The 20335-nt window shown below is 38.7% G+C and overlaps 1 protein-coding gene across 2 annotated transcripts in view; it reads right to left on the reverse strand.

The window, feature by feature from the left end:
* The window catches only part of LOC113030223 (roundabout homolog 2-like), an 84551-nt gene extending 64535 nt beyond the window's left edge, over nucleotides 1–20016 (reverse strand). For both annotated transcript variants that reach the window (XM_026181436.2, XM_026181437.2), the window contains exons 1-2: nucleotides 19464–20016; nucleotides 15863–16189 (exon numbers count right to left, since the gene is read on the reverse strand). In XM_026181436.2, the coding sequence (XP_026037221.1) occupies nucleotides 15863–16189; nucleotides 19464–19518 (382 nt within the window). In that variant the 5' untranslated portion in view covers nucleotides 19519–20016. The remainder of the gene's footprint in view (nucleotides 1–15862; nucleotides 16190–19463) is intronic.
* Between the last annotated feature and the right edge of the window lie 319 nt (nucleotides 20017–20335).

A 20335-nucleotide genomic window follows, 5' to 3' on the forward strand; every position in this document is an offset into this window, starting at 1 on the left:
ACACTGTAGGAGGGCCAAAAGTCTGCCATGGCCCAGACTCATCCAATAATGACACCTCCCTCCCCTCTCTCTTCACTGAATATGTTTATCCTCCCTGTTTCCCTCTTACTCAGTTTTTGCTCAGAACACATTTCCGTTCGTTAGCACACTTGCAAGGAAAATGTTATTCTATTAGGGATAATTTTCACTTCCTGTCTCTTTCTCAGAACACACTGTTCAAGCAATCATGGGTGCCCTTGAAGTGAACAAAACAAACAAACAAACAAACAAAAAAACAGAAGAGTGACTGACCCAGAGATTAGCAACCATGAAAGTCGGAGTTTATAATTCTAAACTGATGCTAAACACAAGCAGCGATGAAGCCTACTTTTTTGTGTATAATACTGAGTGCTGTTCATGATCGCATGGAAAGTGAAAAGGAACTCGTCCAAACTCAAACCAAAACTTATTACCCATGCTTCACTCTGTGTGACCACCATTTATCTACTGTCTAATCTCAATGCACTGATTGATACTGAAGAAAAGACAAGGGCAAAAAATAGAAGCACACCCCCTCTCCAACCCCATCCCCGCCTCTCCCTGATTCCTCATCACCATCATCATTTTCATCATTACATGAAATATGACCGAGAGCAGAATCCCACAATGCCGTGCAAATGTCTACGTGAGTTAGCATCAAGAAGACACAAGAGGTATGCATGCATCATCTGGCCAGGAGAACATCACTTGTGGGGAGACAGCCAGAGGCCCTAAGGAGGAGAGGCACGGAGGAGGAGGGTAAGGCAAGGGGGTGGAGAGTGGTGGTGTTGATGGTTGATGGTGGTGGTTGTGTGTGTGTGTGTGTGTGTGTGTGTGTGTAGGGGTAAGGGGTGAATAGAGGAGAATGGTAGAAAGCAGGGGAATAGACTGTGTACAACAGAGGAAAACTGAGTGAAAACCAAAAACAGAATGTGGTACAATATTAGGGAAGAAAAAGGGATGAAATAAGTAGAAGATTCACTACGGCACAACCAAGGGAAATAATACAAAGAGGCAATCAGAGAAAATGGAGGCATAATATCCCAGCACTGCATAATCTCCACAGATTCAGGCATGATGTATAATCTCCACAGGTTCAACAATAGTCCGTGTGCCCTAATTCTGAGCCAATTACAAAGTGTGGTGTTTGCTTTTGCGTGCGTACATGAGTATGGATTTGAATAGGAGGACCTTGAATGTTCGAATGAATTTAGGATTTGTGGTGAGGGGTGGAGGGGTGGGTGACTTCTCAAGAGTGCTGACAGCTGGGGTCCCCATCCATGCAGCATCTATGCCCTTCACTGACCAGATTAAAGCTGAAATGACAAATGCACAAAGGCTGGAAACATCTGTTCTGGAACACACTGTCCGTCCCTCCCCACGTTGAGCTCTGTTGGTCACTCCTCAGCTCCAGTCCCCATGCGGACAGCATCTGCAGCAATGGACTAGTACACATTAACTACTGGAGCATGAGAGACCAAGCAAACCAACTAACCATGGGAACAACATCCTTTACAGAGGAACACTTTATAAAACAGCCTTCTGCAGTGCTACAGTCCTATTGTCTCTTAACCAAAATGTTAATTTTGTAATGACTCGTGATTCTCATTGTAGCTCCCTCATATTGCATATTTGAATTTGTTCTAAATATAAGATTTATCATGTGACATTTTGCTCTTTCCCATTAGTTATCTGAGGCGTAAAAATGGTTACGACAAGGATAACGTAGCGAGAAGAAATAAATTGTTGTGCTTTCCATGAAAATACTACTATTGTACACATAAGCATTTTTTTTCTGCCAAGCCAGTGTCGAGGGAGACAAACAGGAAAAACAGTGAAGAAGAACAATGTTTTTCTGAGGACTCTTTGGTAATGAAATCTTTCGCTTCTACAAAAATGAAATTTCACGGCGTGGCATCCCTCATTGTGAACTACTTTAAGTATGGAATTAAGACTCTGTAGCTCACGACATGTTTCCCATCACTTTTCACTCTGATAAGGGATTTTTACAGCTGCAGTAGAGGGCTTAAAAGTCCTTAGATATAGTAGCTGCATTGACAAATCCATGAAGTAAAAGGTACCTGACTCATCCAACAACCTAGAAAATCTGTTTTGTACATGCAACATAAAAAGAATAATCAAGAATCTGAAGGATCATAGTATACCTGGTCTCTGGCATATACAAATAAAGAACAACATAGGAAACGTGTGTGTTGGGCGCTGGAGAGGAGAAAGTAATAAAAGAGAGTGGAATGATAAGTGAGCTTTCAAGGTTGAAGAGAATATGAAATCAGAAAAAGCAGGGTTATGTAACTGAATGAAGAACTAAATAGAGCATTTGGTTTAAAGGAAATAAAAATCTGTAAAGTATAAACCAACAACACGGTATGAGACGGTTAGTAGCCGTCTTGATTATCAGAAATCCCACTTAGACCTAGGGATGGGTATCGTTTAGGTTTTATCCGATACCGGTGCCAAATCGGTACTTTTGAAACGGTGCCGGTGCTCAAACGGTGCTCAAACCGGTGCTTAAAGAATGGAGAACACAAAATTGGTCCAAAAACCTCTCATGTTCAGCTGTTTTTTGTAAAAAGATAACAATGTTAGCCTTTTCTGCAGCTATGGGGCATATATGGTATCACTCTTGGCTGGAAGCAGTGCTTAAACAATGGGAAAAAAACACAAACTTTGTCCAAAAACCTCTCATGTTTAACTGTTTTCCACTTTTTCTTTGGTCATTTTAGCCTTTTTAGCCAGGGTGAAGGGAGTATCTGCCATCAAACAAGAAGACAGCCGCATGTAGCTATGATGGTGTTTGCTAGTTCACCTTACATGCATTAATGTAATAACGTGGTTAGCCTACTCAACGTAAATTAGCTACTCACGCAGAGAAGAACGGCTGCTGCTGCCACCATCATCCGTCATCATTTCTGCTACACTGGCAGGGCTAGGGGCCAGGACTCTCCTCTTCGTGTTTTTGGGGGATGTTGCATAACAGGCAACCCACCCGCAGTAGATGTGCTCGGTGTGAGGTCTCGCAGCAAGCTATCAAATACGGCGCATTTCTCGGCTTTTAAAAAAAACGCTATGCATCGCCAGGTGTTTCATCGGATTTGAGGTGTTACCTCCTTTGACAGTATCACAGTATCAGCTTAAAGCACTTGTTGCAGGCTGCTGAGTTTGCATATTTTGCTGTGAAGTACAGCCAGACTTTTGACCGCTTCGCCTTGGACATTTTTAATCTGTAGCTCTGCTCTAACAGAACGTACGTACCTGGCCCCGCCTACTATCCTCGGAAACGTAAAATGATTGGCTAGAATCTAAAGTGTATCACAGCTCAGGAAAAAAAAGCACCGAAATAAAGCACCGAAATGTGGCTGCTTTTCGGTCTGGTTACTACCGTTTATGTCAGAACCGGTGCCATCATGGCACCGGACACCGGTACCCATCCCTACTTAGACCCCTGAAACACTAGTCCTGAGTCTACCATCTTACCACACCAAGTGTAAGTATCACTTACGTTACACAAACAGACACATGTCAGATGGGATGTAATGTTATTTGGTGCCTTGTTGCAATTACACCCTTTACAGCAGTTGAGAATAAATTAAGACACACAGGGGTGCAGCACTTTATGGATTTGCTGATATAAAAGGTAGTGACAGGAAACATTCTGTCAGCCCACTTTGTCTTGTAGAAAGCATTTATTTATGAAATCACCTTAGCCAGGTAAAAGCACGAGCAGACAGATGCTCGTGAGTTTCAGGGTTAGATAAAAGAAAAATACTACATCCAGCAGGTTTCATGAATTAATGAAGCTTCCGGATATTCCCATTCCTCTTTACTCATTCAGGTGTGTACTGTGAAAGCCTGATGTCATTTTATTGCTGCTCTGGTCCTAGCACTCTCAACATTTTGTGAATCAGAGTATTGGGTGGATGGACTTCAGCATAGACTGATGCAATGGGAGTGAATGAATGGGCAAACGGAAGTCTTGCATGTGACACTTAGCAGTTATAATAGCGCTTTGGCCTAGATTGGGTAGAATGTTGGGTAGACAACATGAATAATAAACCAACTACAGAGACCCTCTGGCTGGTTGGTGATGTTCCTCACTCTCATCACCCCAGCCAGACTGAAGAAGGGAGTGGATAGGCACACTTAAGTTAGCAGTATTACACAGTGAAACAGCAGATATTTCAACACATTCACTGGCTTCCAGCGATGGTTAATATACCACGAAAAGAATGATGATAATACGTTTTAATAAAACTGCATGTGTTATAGTCCACGGGGGATTTTTTTTCTTTTTTGCATTAGGGCAATCTGCCTAAATATGCCCTCTAACCCACATCGAGAACATGCATATATTGTACATCAATAACTGCAGTGCAACAATTATGAAGCATTATCATTTTGCTGAGAGACACACGCCTTTGCTTTGTCACACTCAGATGCACACACAATCACACATGAGTAAAGACACCCAATCCCACACGCAAACACACAAATACAGTGTGAACACATTATCATGCTAGGGGTCACTTTAAATTACTGATTTCTTTTTACTTTAAAAAGAAAATTAAATTCTTAATTTAATTTCTGAATATAATCCATTACCCGTCCTAATAGCGTCATGCCGCTTTATATATTTGTCATAAAACAAGGCTGGATGTCGCTTTCTGAAAACAGAAGGCTACACCCAGCAGCAGCTTCTACAGATGACAGAGGCAATAAGTTACAGCTATATCTGTAATAGTGTGAAGGCCCCATTCAAGGTCTGCTAATGGAGTAGCTCAAGCCAGCGCCAACTCATCTAAAAGGAGATGTATAGCCATATTTCAAATTCAAATGTTGGAACACGACTGCATTAAATTATAGCCAGTAATGTACTGTGTTTGGCATCACAATATAATACCTTGAAAAGTAGACGGTGGTATGTAATGAATCATTTTGTGATCCGTCATATTGAAAATGGATTTTGTAGCTGGTCTTTGCAAGCTCAACACAAACGTGTTGAATATAAAATGTATGCATGGCTGAATTCTTCTGACAAATACTGTTACATGTATGTTATTTAATGGTCTAAAAATAAATAAATAATAATTCTTACCACACAGTCCTCAACTTAGGCATTAAAGTTGAAGGGTACTTTGATAGTAAACACATATCTTTCCTCGCTGGATGAGAAATCTGTAGCTGGAAGCTGCAACCCTCAGCACAATTTTGAAAGAAGATTTTCAATATGTGTGCAGGACTCCTCAGGTAGATAGCAATATTTGGTTTATTCATAACAACAATCCCCAGTCACAGGTTGTGACAGGTGCATGTGAGTAGCTTGACCCAATATGACCTAGCCACTGACTCAGTAAACACAATCGCTTAAATGAAAGGATGACACTGACTGCTGCTTTCATTAGGATGAATTCTATAGTTACTGGGACATTATAAATCCAGACACTTTCAACTTGTGAATAAAATAAGTCTGTTTATAATCTGTCAGACTTGTAACTATTGATGATATTTTCTACTATTAGAATATTAAATGCCTTTGCCAAGCACTACTCCCTGGAGTCTTTTAGAGTGCTTGTTTTTATCAGACAGAGTTAGTGTTGTTTTCCTTCTGAAAGAATGTGAAAAATAGTCCCAAACGTGATGACGCATCCGTAAATGCAGGATGATAAAATCCCAAGAGGGTAAAGATCAACTGACCATGAAAAGTAACCAGATTTCATAATTTAATAGTTAGCATCTGTTTGACAAGCAACCTTGTTTATCACTGACTTATGTAACTCAGAATTCTTTCTAAAACAAACAAACAAACAAACTTTAGTCATCGTTTTGCTGGATAACATTAAAAGTGCTTTGTGAAGGGGGAACAGTTGTATTAGCAAGTTAGTGTGTTATTGTAAGTAAAATAAAATAGTGCTTATTTAAATAAACATTTATTCAGTGAAATTCAGTGAGATATTTAAGTACATTTCCATTCTTATTAAATGTTGTCATTATATTAAAGGAAAAACATAACCACTTACAAGCATTTTAAATATGACACTCGGGTAAAATATATAAAATAAGGTAAAAAGACAGGATGTATATGGGGAAACAAATTTTGATGTATAATTAAGACAGAGACATGGAGAGGGGAATGTAAGATGTTATATCTTGAATTTCCACTTACATACAAATGATTCTCATCATAAATTAGAAAGTTGAAACAAGCTTGAACACAGCAAATCAAGCTAGTGTGCTTCTTCACGCCAGGCATATGTTTCTTCCAACCAACTGTAAGAAAGTGCACCAGAGCTCTTAAAGGTGTTTGCATGGTCCAATTAACACCAGATGCTAGCCCTTAGCTAACTTACCGAACCTCATAATGCACAGACCTCCAAGGAGTGAACATGGTCCAGTTAGCACCAGATGCTAGCCCCTTCACTCACTGTCTTCAGCCAAAAAAAAAAAATTTTAAAAAAAATCCATAAATTAGTTCTACTTCCTTGCCCTGGCCACCTCTATATCTGCAGTTTATAAATACTTTTAACATAAAACTGCCTGAAAAGACAGGAAAATAAATATGTGGTTTGTATTTTTATTACCTGGAAGAAACAAAAGTATTCTCCTACACTACTATTAAGACCCCAAAACAAATCGAGAAACATATCCAACAGATTCTAACACGTTCATTTGGGATTCTACAGTCATAGGAGATATGACTATATATACAGTACAGATTAATTCAGTCTTCTTTGAATTCAACACCTATTCCATAAAATGTGACTAGACTCTCATTCAGAAGTAAATATAGTTTTGAAGCACTGGATAGAATGAATTTCTTTAATAATTTTTAAAAAAGTTATTTAGCTATTTTTGTGTATATATGATATGTTTTCAATAAGTGACCTCCGATAGGAAAAAGTTCAATGCTGAGCCTTTCAGCTTTTCTATACTTTGACAATCCAAGAGCTTGACCTTTCCAAATGCAAGTTCAACAGCAGAAATGAAGAAAAAATAACTAAGATTACTGAAAACTTATAGACATGTGTAGTATCCATTTTTGATGAACAGAAAAAAATCAAATATAAGAGCATGCACCATGCCTAGAGGAACATTTGTCATAAAATGATGGCATCATTTTACATGATTAAAAACAACAGCAAACAAAACAAAAAAAAGATCTCCACACACATACTAAACAACTTGAATAGAAATAAAGCCACCTTACGAATCCACGTACCATAACCTGAAAGCTACTCGAATACATATTATTCACATCATCTTCAAGGATTTGATAATTATCACATTCAAAAAGCTTCCCATGCATACTAATGCCCACATGAGTGTGATCAGGTTATATTTGCATGTGGAGTCTTGATACCATTTTCCCTGTCTGAGCTTCACAATGATCTACAAATGTAAGCCACATTTTAAGTGCTGTGGAAAAGACTGGATAGTTAAACACCAACAGACGACATGGTAGGCTCCCTCTGTAGCTTATTGTCTAAAGTGAGTACATGTTTGGAACAGTTTGTAATGTGAATAACTATAATCTCATTATTTTAGAAAAAAGCCTAACTACCTAACAGGTGGAAAATCAGAATATACCAGCTGTGATTCAGCTGTGTTAACAATGCACCATGGTCTTTGTTCGTTTTTCATTTGGAAATTATATGATTTCATTTAGGGCTATTTGGGGGCTTGTTTCTCTCTTTCACTTCAAGGTTTCTGTTTTTGATGCTATACTACTAATACTAATATAGCTACTGTAAATTATACTGTATGTAGCTCACTGACATACAAGAAACTGATGGCTGATTACAGGCTGCTTAGCAACACCAAAATGGCCCTATGGAGAGAAAAAAAAGAATCAGTGTGATTGGGATCATAAATGCACGTGGAGAAGCATCCCTTTTTTTGTGCAATCACCTCTAAGAGGTATTAAAGAAATATACGCTTGCACAGTTTTGAATTATTTTTTTACATCTGCTCGCATTAGATACAACCAACTTAATTGTGAAAAAAATGTTGAATAACCACACATAATACTGCAATGCTGCATCGATTTGGCCCAAATGTGCACGACAAATGTAACCTGCTAAAGTATGACGGCATGTATTAATAATGCTAATGATTCAATTTGGTGAAAACCTGAGAAAGCTCACTTCTTATCAGCTGGGTTCAAAACCCTATACTGGCTTAACAAAAGCAGGGTAAACAGAGGAAAGATACACAAGGGCTGGTGAACTGGAAACAGATTGTACAATGTGGCCAACCTATCTACTCATACAAAACATTGACAGTCTGCCTAGAAACACACAGGGCTGGCAGGCAGACACTAACCCTGGGTGTTTTCAAAACAGTGAAATGCATGATTAATGGCAAGTTGCCACTTTTTGAAGCACCACAAAATGTCTCCTAATAGAACGGCTACTAAACCTTGAGTGATTTACTACGTTTTCAGACTCACACCATCAGTCCTAACTACAGGTAAGTACCTTAAAATAGTAATGACTGTTCACAGCAAAACTCTAAACCCAAACAGCTTTCTGAAGAAAACCTCCCCATATGATATATACCAAATGTAAAGCATAAATATGGTGATGTAGATAAATTATGCCTTCTATGAGATGAACTTTGTGAAAGAAGATATTTTCATGCCTGGAGAAAGCATTGCTTTGACTCTCACAGTACATTATACCAACCAGTAGCCCATGTTGCTCAGGGTAATGCGCATCACTGAGGAGAAGACAATGACAAGAAAGCAGTGAGTGATGATATAGATCACAGCACAGCTATATGGCTGCAAACTGAATATATTGCCCATACTGTACATGTTGAACATAATTGGTTGCTGAACTTTTTTTTAGTGCTCTTCTTTATATATGGTTTCCAAGGAGCAACACATTTTTTATTTATTTTATTTATTTAATTATTTAAATTGGACTAAAGCAATAGGTAATATTTTCTGGGCTTCTTTTGGACATTTTTTTATACAGTTCTTGTACTAGACCATATTCAGAGGAATGTTCTGTCAACACATAAAAGACCACTTAACATGTGGTGTGCAATAATTTTAGAGAATGGGTAGAAAATAATATTTTTGCACCAACAGGATGATTCCTAAAGAGCTATTATTTGAAAACTTGGCCTGTCTTGGCATGGTGCACAGTATTTATTCATTTTTTTTTAATGAATTGAATAACTCCATCAAAGACCTGACATAGGACCCACGAGATGGATCTGATATTTATTCTGATCTATCTACTGTTCACTGAGAAAAGTCTATGGTATGCCAAATAAACAAGAAGGAGACTGAAGGAATCAAATTCTGGTCCAAAGCCTCATCCAAATGTGCAGAGAAGGTCAGGAAACCCGTTAAACCCGGAGGAGGCTCTGTCATGATTTGGGGCTGCATGTATATCACCTGTAAATCGATTGTCAACTGCTTTATTTTTCAGCTTGGCAATGATTCCAAACACACTTCCAAAAAGCACACCTAGAAAGAAAATCACACAGTGGAACATTATCAGTCATAGCTTGGCCTCCCCATTGGCCAAATGTCAACAATATTGAAGCAGAGTGGGACCATCTCAACCCTTTAAGGCCTATTGGAGCAGAACTCCCCGCTTTGCTGAACTATTTTTAAATCCCAGTAGAATTGCAACCATATAAGTTACCGCAAAAATGTATTTTGCATAGGAAACCGGAGGAGTTGTACTTACATCTTATGCATTCAGCTTGTCCTCGGTTTCCTTCCACATATGGTTTTGCAAAAATTGCACAAAGAGCACTTGCAGCAACAAAAATATTCCAGAAACATGCTTTTGCCGATCCGATCAGCTGTTCATAGCACTTCGTACGTTGGCATAGACTTCAGCATGAACAAACATGTCTGCCATGTCTGTCATGTTTGAGTTTATGCTTTTCTGTATAGTTTCTGGGACACTTAGAACTCAAATTGCACTGTTGGAAATAGTTTATTTTGATGCACATGCTGTTTTTTTGTTTTTTTGCAAATTTGCAATATAATATTTATTTCCGTTTTTCCTGCAGTATACAAAAATTGGTGTATCTAAAAAATAAAACTATGAAGACATTCAAAATTATTTTCCTGTGGTTGGAAACTATTTTCTGCAACTTTTTTTGTATTTACAGTTTTTAAGTATATGCCTCTGAAATTTCTCTAACTAGAAATATGTTTAAAAAGCAAAAACTATTTCCTTTTTTTGTAGTTTATTGCCCTTTTTTGCAATTTATGTACTTACTATGGACTTAATGCATACATATTATTACATTTGGGATAGAACGGTTGTATTGACATACAGCAACTTGTAATGCTCCCAAAAATGGCAGTACAACATGTAAAGAGAAGCTCTGGCGAACTTGGTTCTATGGTGGAGAACAGAACAAAAGCAAACAAAAAAAAAGCTTTAGATAAAAGATGCCTGATGAACGATTCCTGAAAACTACTTGAAGAAATTGCAAGAAATCCAACAATCAAAAAGAATTCAGATAGTGCTAAAGAACAAAGAAAGTCTTACCAAATACTGACTTTCAAGAATTGTACAAACTTTTAACTTTTAACTTATATACTTTATTTCCATTTATGTTTGAACATGTTTCAATGAATCACTGCACCTATTTTCCCATTTTCCAGGCAAAATTTAAAGACGTTATGGGCAGCTCAAGACTTTTTCACATGTCCCACCTCGCAGATTTCAGTCTGAAATCAAACTGTCAGTAAATGAATTTACTCTTCTATTATACTAAAATTCCAAAATTTTGTGTTCAATATTTCAGCAAAAACGATTACCATAGGGATCTATGGTAAAAAAAAATAAAAAATAAAAATCTAGCACTAGATTTATCTAGCATTGTTTCTGCTTAGTTCACTAGTTGTCTGGGACTGTGAGGATTTAATTGATGATTGTCTGGCTGAGTGACTATACATCTAATTCTCCTAGCACAGTTGAACAGAAGGGGACTCGTCTTGTTCTTGAGTTTGGTGCTAATGAATACCCTCGCATCTGCCGCCTCTCCGCCCACAACTCCCTTCAAAACATCACCGTTCATGTCTTTCTGTCCCTTCTCTTAATAGTTTGAGGAAGCTGTTCTAATTCCATCAACAGCCACTCACTCTGATGATTAGTGCCAGTCCACTGGTGGCCTGGAGGTTGCACAGTTGTTTGTTCACGTTGCTCAGAAGTAGCGCTCAGCTGTAATGTCTGACTTAACAGAGTGAATATGTAAAAAAGCTGCCTCAGTGGTTGGCCAAGTGTGATTGTACACACTGACAGCAGGTGCCTGTCGATTATTAAAATTACATACTTGGATGTGAGATCCAGGTGACATGTTGCAACAGTAGCAAAAACACAATGGGTCTTGTTTATCAAGAAAAAAATACATGACATTCTAATAATAAACAGGTATTTTTTTCCCTTTGAAATAGCTGATGTTATCATTTGTGTCATATATACACCAAATAAGACGGTCAGGAAATAGAATCTCGAGAAGGCTGAAAATTCTTCTGTTTCGTGCCTTGCTATAGTCCATCAGCTTAGAAAATAAATATGCTCCCATTGTCCACAGGATAAAATTTATGCTTTCTAGCCTTCATTTTTTTCCACTTCTACTTATTCAGGGTTAGTTCAGTCTCGCTCAGCTAAGAGTCAATGTAAATGTAAAACATTTCCTCTGAAAAACCACGGTGCTGGAAAATATCCACAGTGCGCTAAAAGATTTAACAAGGAAGGAATAACCATGCAGATGGTATGAAAATATGTTAATACTGTCCCTCTAGACATCACAGTTGTATTGAAGTCAGCCTGAAGCTAGATGATTAGGCACAAGAAGCAAGTTAAAGGCAAAGACTTTAAAATATGCCAATGTGTTAAGTGAATAACAAATCAAATAATGGAGGAAATAAAGAAATGGTGAGTTATGCACAATAATTTCTTCAGATTTCAAGAAAAACTAACATTTTGTCTGTCCTTTTAGATGATTCTCAACAACAACAAAAAAACCTGTGGTTTAAATTTGCACTGTTACTATTAATTCTTTAACATGAGCCCTGTTAAGGCATAAGGGGAGAAAGAAAATATGTGTGCAAATAGATGTTTTAGTATGGACTGGCTAATTTATATGACAAACAAATGTTGTGAGGTACATCATTTGTTGATGCCAGGCTGTCAGCTGTACGTTTGTCTGGCATATCTGCATAATTTACATATTTTAAGCTTTGCTGCCATCTTAAACAGCTGAAGTGTTTTGCATCACACGGAATGAATAATGTCTCTTCAAATTTCACTCAGACTCAAGCTCACAAAATGCATGACGAACCACCAAAATTGAGCTTGTATAGCACAAATGTACCCAAGGGAGCAGCACCCCTCTAGTTAGCTACATTTTCTGAGCCACTGGTTAAGATACAATGCTACAGCCCATTAGAAAATCTGAGGATGTGTGTGGACTCCTAAAGACCATTCTAGAGCTAGACTCACTGTCAGATCATCCCCACAGCACTTTCGTATACCCGTTTGCTCCCACCCGGAGCATTGCATGACAACTTTGGCTGCAGCAATACTGGCAGGAACCTGCAGTCCCTGGAGGAGTCATGTGATTATGCATCCCTGTAACCATGATATTCTGAATTACACAGAGAAGACTAAAATCTGCCCGGCATGTACTGTCCTTTATGTAAGAAAGGCTGTGGAAAACAAAAATGATCCCTTAACACTATGTACACAAGGCAGTTACTATAAATATAATACATACTGAAAATATGTGGATCCTATCCTGGGCTTCCTTATAATAGACAAGATATACTGAGCTGTACAAATAGATTAATGAGTATTTGGACCATTTATTTTTTGTTTTTAGTTTTGCTTCTGTACACCACTGCAGTGGACATCAATGAAGATTGATTCATGTGAAGGCAATTATTAGGGTGGAAATCAAAATAATAAAGTTAGAATTGGGAAATTGAACATCTGATACACTGCTAAAAAAGAACAAATGCACTGACAAGAACAGCAACACCAAAAAGTAGCATCTAACCAAGTCAAGTCATCTTGTGGGGGTAGGTGCATCACTGTCAAAGTCGTCTACATAAATGTAAATATTGGTCAATTGACGTTGCCAGAAAAAATGTGGAACATTTTGAAAAAAAAAAAAAGAAAAAATCTTTGGACATATGAAACCAAGCTTGACTTGTTCGACAATTATGAGGAGTGAAAAGTATGGCGAAGGAGAGAAACAGTTTGTGATCCAAAGCATACCACATCATCTGTCAAACATGGTTGAAGTAATGTTATGGCATGTATGGCTGCCTGTGGAACCGAGTGGTTATTGATGATGTGACTGCTTAAAGCAGCAGCACTAGCAGGCTATGCTAGTGCTACTTCTCTGCTCAGACTCAGCCAAATGCTGCAAAACTGATCAGACAGGACTTCACAGTGCAAATATATAATTAATCAGAGCGCAGCAAAAGCAACCTAAGAGTTTCTCAAGGCAACGGAATGGGAAACTCTTCAATGGCCTTGTTACTTTTCTTTTATTAAAGAAAAATAAATTGAAGGCAGAAAGGCCCACAAAAAACAGGAACTAAAGGTGGTGGCAGTGAAGGACTTAGAGAGCAGAAACAACATTTCGTGATGTCCATGGGTTGTAGAATTCAGGCAGTCATTTCATTTACTTTTGGTAAATCCATTGAATTACTGCCATAAGTTTATACTCAAATCACATCTCGCTTGTGTGATTTAAATTAACTAAGGTGGTGTAGAAAGAAAAATACACACAAAAAAGTGTCATTCTCCAAATATGTATGGCTCTATCTAGAAATACGAAGTGTACTCATGAGGTGTACTCCTCAGAGCCAACACTGATCCTTCAAAATGTCCTCAAAATGATTACGATGGTGCTTTGAATACAAAAAATATAAACCGATTGGTGTGGATTCAAGAATGTATCCTATGATGTGCAACAAAACATGCCTTTCAAAGAATATTAAAGCTTTGCTGAGCCATGCTGAGGAAGACATTTCTATATTTTCTAATATTTAGGTGTTGCTACTCTATTTTGGGTAAGTCACATTTACAACATATGTATGGTTGCTACACATAACATAGGTTTCTCACGAAAAAAAAAACCAAGAAACAATTTATAAGTAGCTGCAGCTTTAACAGTGACAAAGAATGTGAGAATTAACTCAGAAAATGAATTCAGAATGCCGGTTTGAGCTACAACATACAAATGAGCTTTATTGTGTTTAGGGAGAACCAGAAAATCCCCACAAAATCACTCTGACACAGTCACTGTGCTCATAAAGTAGGCATCTATTCAGTCAAGGGAATCAGTGAAGCCGCCAGAAGATGTGTCTCTTGACATTATAACGACAGTTTTGGGTCTCTGGTTTCTTTATGAGAAAGAATTATTCACTATCTTCAAAGACAACTGTACAGCTCAAGAAGTGCAGTGTAAATGTGATACAAAGTGCAGTGTAAATTCCGATTACAGTGAGACAGGGATGCTAGATAATACCAGCTATAATACCCGACACCACAATGTCTCGTTTTGTATGGGGAAGCCAATGTTGTATCCTCTGACGCACACATACACACAGACACACAGACACACACTCGTTCTTATGGCTCGATTTGTATGTCCTATTACATTGCCAGCATCTGCGTAAGCCTCAGCACTTCCAGGACAGTTCACTGCCTTGAAACAAAGACGAGGTATCATCAGTAAAAGAAGACAACAGAAACACAAGACAACAGGGACTGAATACAGCAATAAGGCAAAGAGATCATGTGGTGCACAAAAAGAAGGCACAGAGATTTCAGATAATGTCTTGAGCTACAATTAGCTTCATGGTTCTTATCTCAGTTTTTTTCCCTTCCTTTTCTGTGACTTGCCCATAAAGCCAAGGGTGACAAATCAGCTGAAGCCACAACAGTGCCATAATTCTGACTCTGACATGTTCTTGTTTTAACTGTAGTAATGTAATTGTAGTACATCATAGTCAAGTCATTAGGTTCATGTCTTATATTCACCTATTTTGGAATTAAAAAGCAAATATAACAGAATGCCATGGGTGGGTGAATATTTTTTTTAATTATTATTTTAAAACCAAATTGCAATATATTGTTTGCATGGAATTCCCCATCTGTGCTAATGATAAACACAGAGCAGGGGAGACGGTGTGGGTGTTTTTGTGTGCATGCATGTGCGTCCGAGCGTGTGTGCATCTTGTTCATGGCAAGAAATCAGCTCAGTTTAGCACATAATGGAAATGTGAATAGCCCAGAGCGCCTTTCTCCCACACAGGGAGAGAACTGGCTGGGAGCTGGCTGCGTCTTTCCAAATCCAAACACTGAAAGGGAGTTCGCTGGGTTAAAATCCTGCCTCCTTTTGCTCTCCCTCCCTGGAGCGATTCACAGCTTTGCCCATACATTACTCAAACAGGTCATCCAAACAGGTCTCACTAGCAGTCAGGAAACATATTCACACACATATGCGCACACACGTTATGCACACGGCTGGGTAAATTAACACACACTTGTAGGTTCAGCGGAAAGGTTATGTGATCTTGCGTGCACCGTGACAGATGACATCAGATGACATATACGGTAGCACAACAGCTCCACATTGTTTGCTTAATTTAACCTCTACTTTTTTATGCAATATTAGCACATTTTCATATTTTCATATACCCCACAAAAGGTTACCACCCTCATCCATGCTCCATATTCATTTATTTCCCTTTTTTTTTCATGCGACATTGAGATTTCTTTGACCATGTTATTACCTTTGTGCCTAGAGGGGCACAATGAAAAGTCAAACTTACGTGCTACTTCTAGAGACGCGTTCCGGCTTTTGGCCTCCCCCAGATAGTTTCGGGCCACGCAAACATAGATGCCATCGTCTGGCTTGCTCCGTCGTCCATGAACGATGCGCAGGAAGAAGAGGGACCCACTGGGAAGCAGCATACGGTGGGAACGGGGATTTTCCCTGTTTGTCTCAACACGCTCCCCGTCTTTGTACCATTCCACCGTAGGCGGTGGACGACCCTCTGCCTTACAGTTGAGAGTGGCTGGCTCCCCCTTGGACACAATGAGGTCAGAAGGGTGTTCCACAATGCGGGGAGGGAAGTCTTCCTGGCGAAGACGAGACCCTAAAGGAAAGGAATGATGATAATGTTTATTTCATATACACATATATTTCTTTTTTAACCAACAGTATGTTTGGGATAAAGGTTGGTAACCCCTGAGTTACCAAAAACAGCAATATCAACTACAAATGAGCAACCTTTAAAAGTTAATAGGCACTGTGTCATACAACAGCAGTAAAGCAATACTGGCTTATCACAGTTTCTCTAAAATAAAAAAAGAGAAAAACAGGGAATTGTTGATTATCATACTTCTTTTGATTAAAATAATGACAGCTGATGACAGAGAGAAATCTTGGGGAATTATGTTGGAAAATAAGTAATGGTTTTCGTCTGTCACTAAAATAATAATTTCCACTGCAATTTAAACTGTAAATTATGCCTCTGCATCAATTTGTAAATATGATTGGTGGAACACACAAAATATAATGTGATTACAGTACCTGGAAAAAAAAAGAAAGCTGATTAGTGTCAGGTTTTTATTTGCTCTACAATATACTGTGTTTCTAAACTGAAGCTTCCATATTTACTTTCACAGACAGGAGCTGAGGAGTCATTACATCTCATTAACTTTTTCATTAACACGTTCCATCAAACACTGACATCATCAAACATGTTGTCACAGTGGGTGTATAACAGCAGCTGCTACAATGGATTTTTTGATTTGTACTTTAACACTAAGGATGTGAAAAGTTCACTATGTACTTTTCAAATCAACAGCTATATTTCGCCATAAATAATATTTACGTTTTAACCCCCAGTATTTGATAGCTGATCTCCATCAAATGTCACGGGAATGCCTGATTTTTTTTTTTTCCATTTATTGACCAATTCAGTGGTGTTTCATATATTCCACCTCTAAATGTCACAGAGTAATGACCCGAATGTAGTGGCACTGTGTTTGTTTACCGACATGACAATCTCACAACTTTCATCTGTTCCATGGTGTATGAGCACATTAAAATATCTGAGTTAAAAGGTCTTCTCTGTCGTGTGCATACAAACAAGTCAAGTGTGTAGTGTTTAAGTCGCTAGAACTTACGTTTTCGACTGTCTTACGGAGAAAATAAATAAGATATATAATAAATAAATGAAAGTGATGTTTGGCTTCTCTTGTCTTTTTAACTGTGAGGGGGACAAATCATACAAACTGCAGAGGCAGCCGTGATCATTGACTGCTCTACAGCAACTGAAATAAAGTCATAAAAGTGAATAAAAATTGATGTGATGGTCTATAATGTTAAGAGGTTTGTTGACAAAAAGCGTTCCATTAGCTGGCACCAGCATGCCAAAGCAGGGAGATACACTGCGTATTAAAAATGCTTTTAAAACTCTATAATCTATAACATTTGTGTGGCTCTGCAAAGTCACACAAACACATATTTTGTGAAATACTGGCTTTGTTTAATTGGTCTTCCCATTACCCGGTCTCCACAGTAGCTAATGCAGAGTTTGAGGCTTGTTCTGTCAGACAACAGAATTTAAATTAGATGATTTAAGTTGTGGGTGGCACATTGGCTCAGTGGTTGGTACTGTCATCTAACAGCAAGAAGGTCCTGTGGGGTCCTGTCAGTCTGTTGGCCCTGTGATAGACTGGCATCTCATCAGGAGGGGGTTGTCTATTTCTTACTCGGGGCAGGCTCCATGGACACTATGACCCTGAATGTAAATGAGTGAAAAAAGAAGGGAAAGATTTGGATTTTTTTTTTTTAAATGTAACTCCTTAAAATGGGGGTTAAAAAGGCAGATATAATTTTAATGGAGTCTGAAAGTAAAGAGTTATATTTAGATACATTTAGAACAGTTAAAATATTTTTAAAATATTTTGTCCAGGTCCAGCCTTTGAGGCTCATTTTTCTTCCCAAATATGTCCATTTAGTGAGAACTATCCATGGTGCTGAAGCCCACACTCAAAGCCTTGCAGAAAATAAGTAGTTATTTGGGAGCTTACATGCAGTGGACACTTTGATAAAAACCAGGTTACGCTGACAGTGTTTTACCAGTACAAGCTTCAGCTTATAACTTGGAAGATTCCTTTAACTGAAAACATAAGAATGGGTATGCTGGATGTGTATTAACATATATCTCCATATTAATACATATATATCCACAGAAACCCATTAAAACCAATGCAACAGCCATGCATTAACAATGGCTTATGATGTAACTGTCAGAATGTGCTGATTCAACCCAGTAAATGTATAGAAAAATGTGGTGTGCCAATCACAGGAAACACCTGTCAGCAGGAGTCCAATACAAACTTCAACTCCTATGATGACCTCAGCGTTCAATCAACACCCGCCCCCCGACTACAGGTTTCATAAAGATGAGATGATTGCTGCTCTTGTGTGCTGCATTGACACACTGTACCATATAAACTCAGCATTTCCAGTGTACAGGAAACACCCGTTTCAAAAGCCACTTTATGTGCTGTGTAGTGCTTACACCTGCACACATTTACTCTACTGACACAGATTTGTGCTATATGGGACAAAGTAGCACAAAACACTTCAGGAGATTGAACAACGCAAGATTCTTGAAATGTAAAGGTGCAAATGAATTTTTGTGCATACAGTGTTTATGTTAAAAGGTCCATTGTACTGAACACATGCACAGCTTGGGACAGATTTTAAGACTATGTGAAGGTACACTGCCTCCACGTCAGACTAGACATTTCAAATTTGAGACAGCAGAAGGTCCATTAAGTTAACTGATCAACCTGAACGTGAGGCCACGTATCTGACGCAAGATAAAGAGAATTAAAGCAATATGTGGGTCCAGCAGGAGCCATTATAGGTTTCGACATGAGTAGAACATGACACTGAAGGAGCAGAAAATATTATTTTTTCAGATAATATAGGGGGGAAAAGTTTGGCTGCCTGGACTTTTTTTTTTTTTTTTTGTCAGATTACTCAATATTGATAAGCTGTCAACCATTTAATTCAAGTAAGAAATCTATTCAGCTAAGGGTACCCCGTATAAATAAATAATCACTTTGTCTACCTAACCATTAAATAGTTGGTCTGGAACAAAATCTTATACAGGGGCTAAACTAAAAAGAAAGAGAAGAAAGTATATAATATGATGACCAAGAATTGAAGGGTGCCAGCTGTTAATCGCGTACCATACTCAGTATCTTCTTGGTGGACTTAAGCTGGAATCACTGTGGTCGAATACGCATCGGGTCACAGTTGACTATTCTTTCTATAGCATGACGTGGGACGAGACATCCTTTTAACCACGACGCTAAGTAAGAGATGCATGCACTGTATGAACTTACCATAGGTCTGGGTGTGCAGAAGTCCACAGAGAAATAAATACTGTAGAGGACCCATTCTGGCATATTGGCCTCGTGAGCTATCGGCGCATGAATTCCTCCTCAAGCAGAAACAAAAAAAGAAAAAAAGAAAAAGAATCTCATCAATCCTGTTTTCACTTGTGAGACTTTGTGACGATTTGTGAACTAAAAGAACCAAAACAGTTATTGTAGCCGCCGAGGGAAATCGTTCTCATTCACATGTCCATTCTCCCACTCCAAGAGCGCACAAGTAAGCTGTGGTCTGTCGACTCGCCGACACGTTGGCAGTTTCTGCAGTCACCAATTGCAAACATCACCGACGCCCAAAGACCCTCCAGTGACTGTCGGTCCCCCAGTTCAGACGCATTGGTCTGATACTTTACAAGGTCCGACGGCGGTGGAACTCATCCATCCCTACGTGGGACAAGTTGAGGGATGAAAGGTGGAGACGGGATTCAGTGAGAGGTGAGCAGCTGAACGGTGCAGCACAGCACAGCTCAGCCCCTCCTCTCCTCTCTCTTGCCCTGGGAGAAAAAGCCGCGCGAATGTAACAAGCACAATAAATCTGAGCATTAAAACTCAGCAGCAGTTTAGATCTGAACTGGTACAGCTATGGTCAGGAGTCGTTTTCTTTCTTTCTGTTTTTCAAGGAGATCACAGACAGCTGATATACTCATAGGCATAGTCAGCAACATGATGAGTGTCGCGTAAATGAAAGCGCGCTGTTTTGGCTGGCTTCTATTAGATTTTATTTCCTTTCATTCAATTTGTATGTACTTGGACTGATAAGATCTTAAAGCACGCCTTATTATACCTAACTGTTATTTCAAAATGTTATTATACATGTATAAATA

This window comes from Astatotilapia calliptera, chromosome 10 (genome assembly GCF_964374335.1).
Source record: "Astatotilapia calliptera chromosome 10, fAstCal68.1, whole genome shotgun sequence".
Taxonomy (NCBI): domain Eukaryota; kingdom Metazoa; phylum Chordata; class Actinopteri; order Cichliformes; family Cichlidae; genus Astatotilapia; species Astatotilapia calliptera.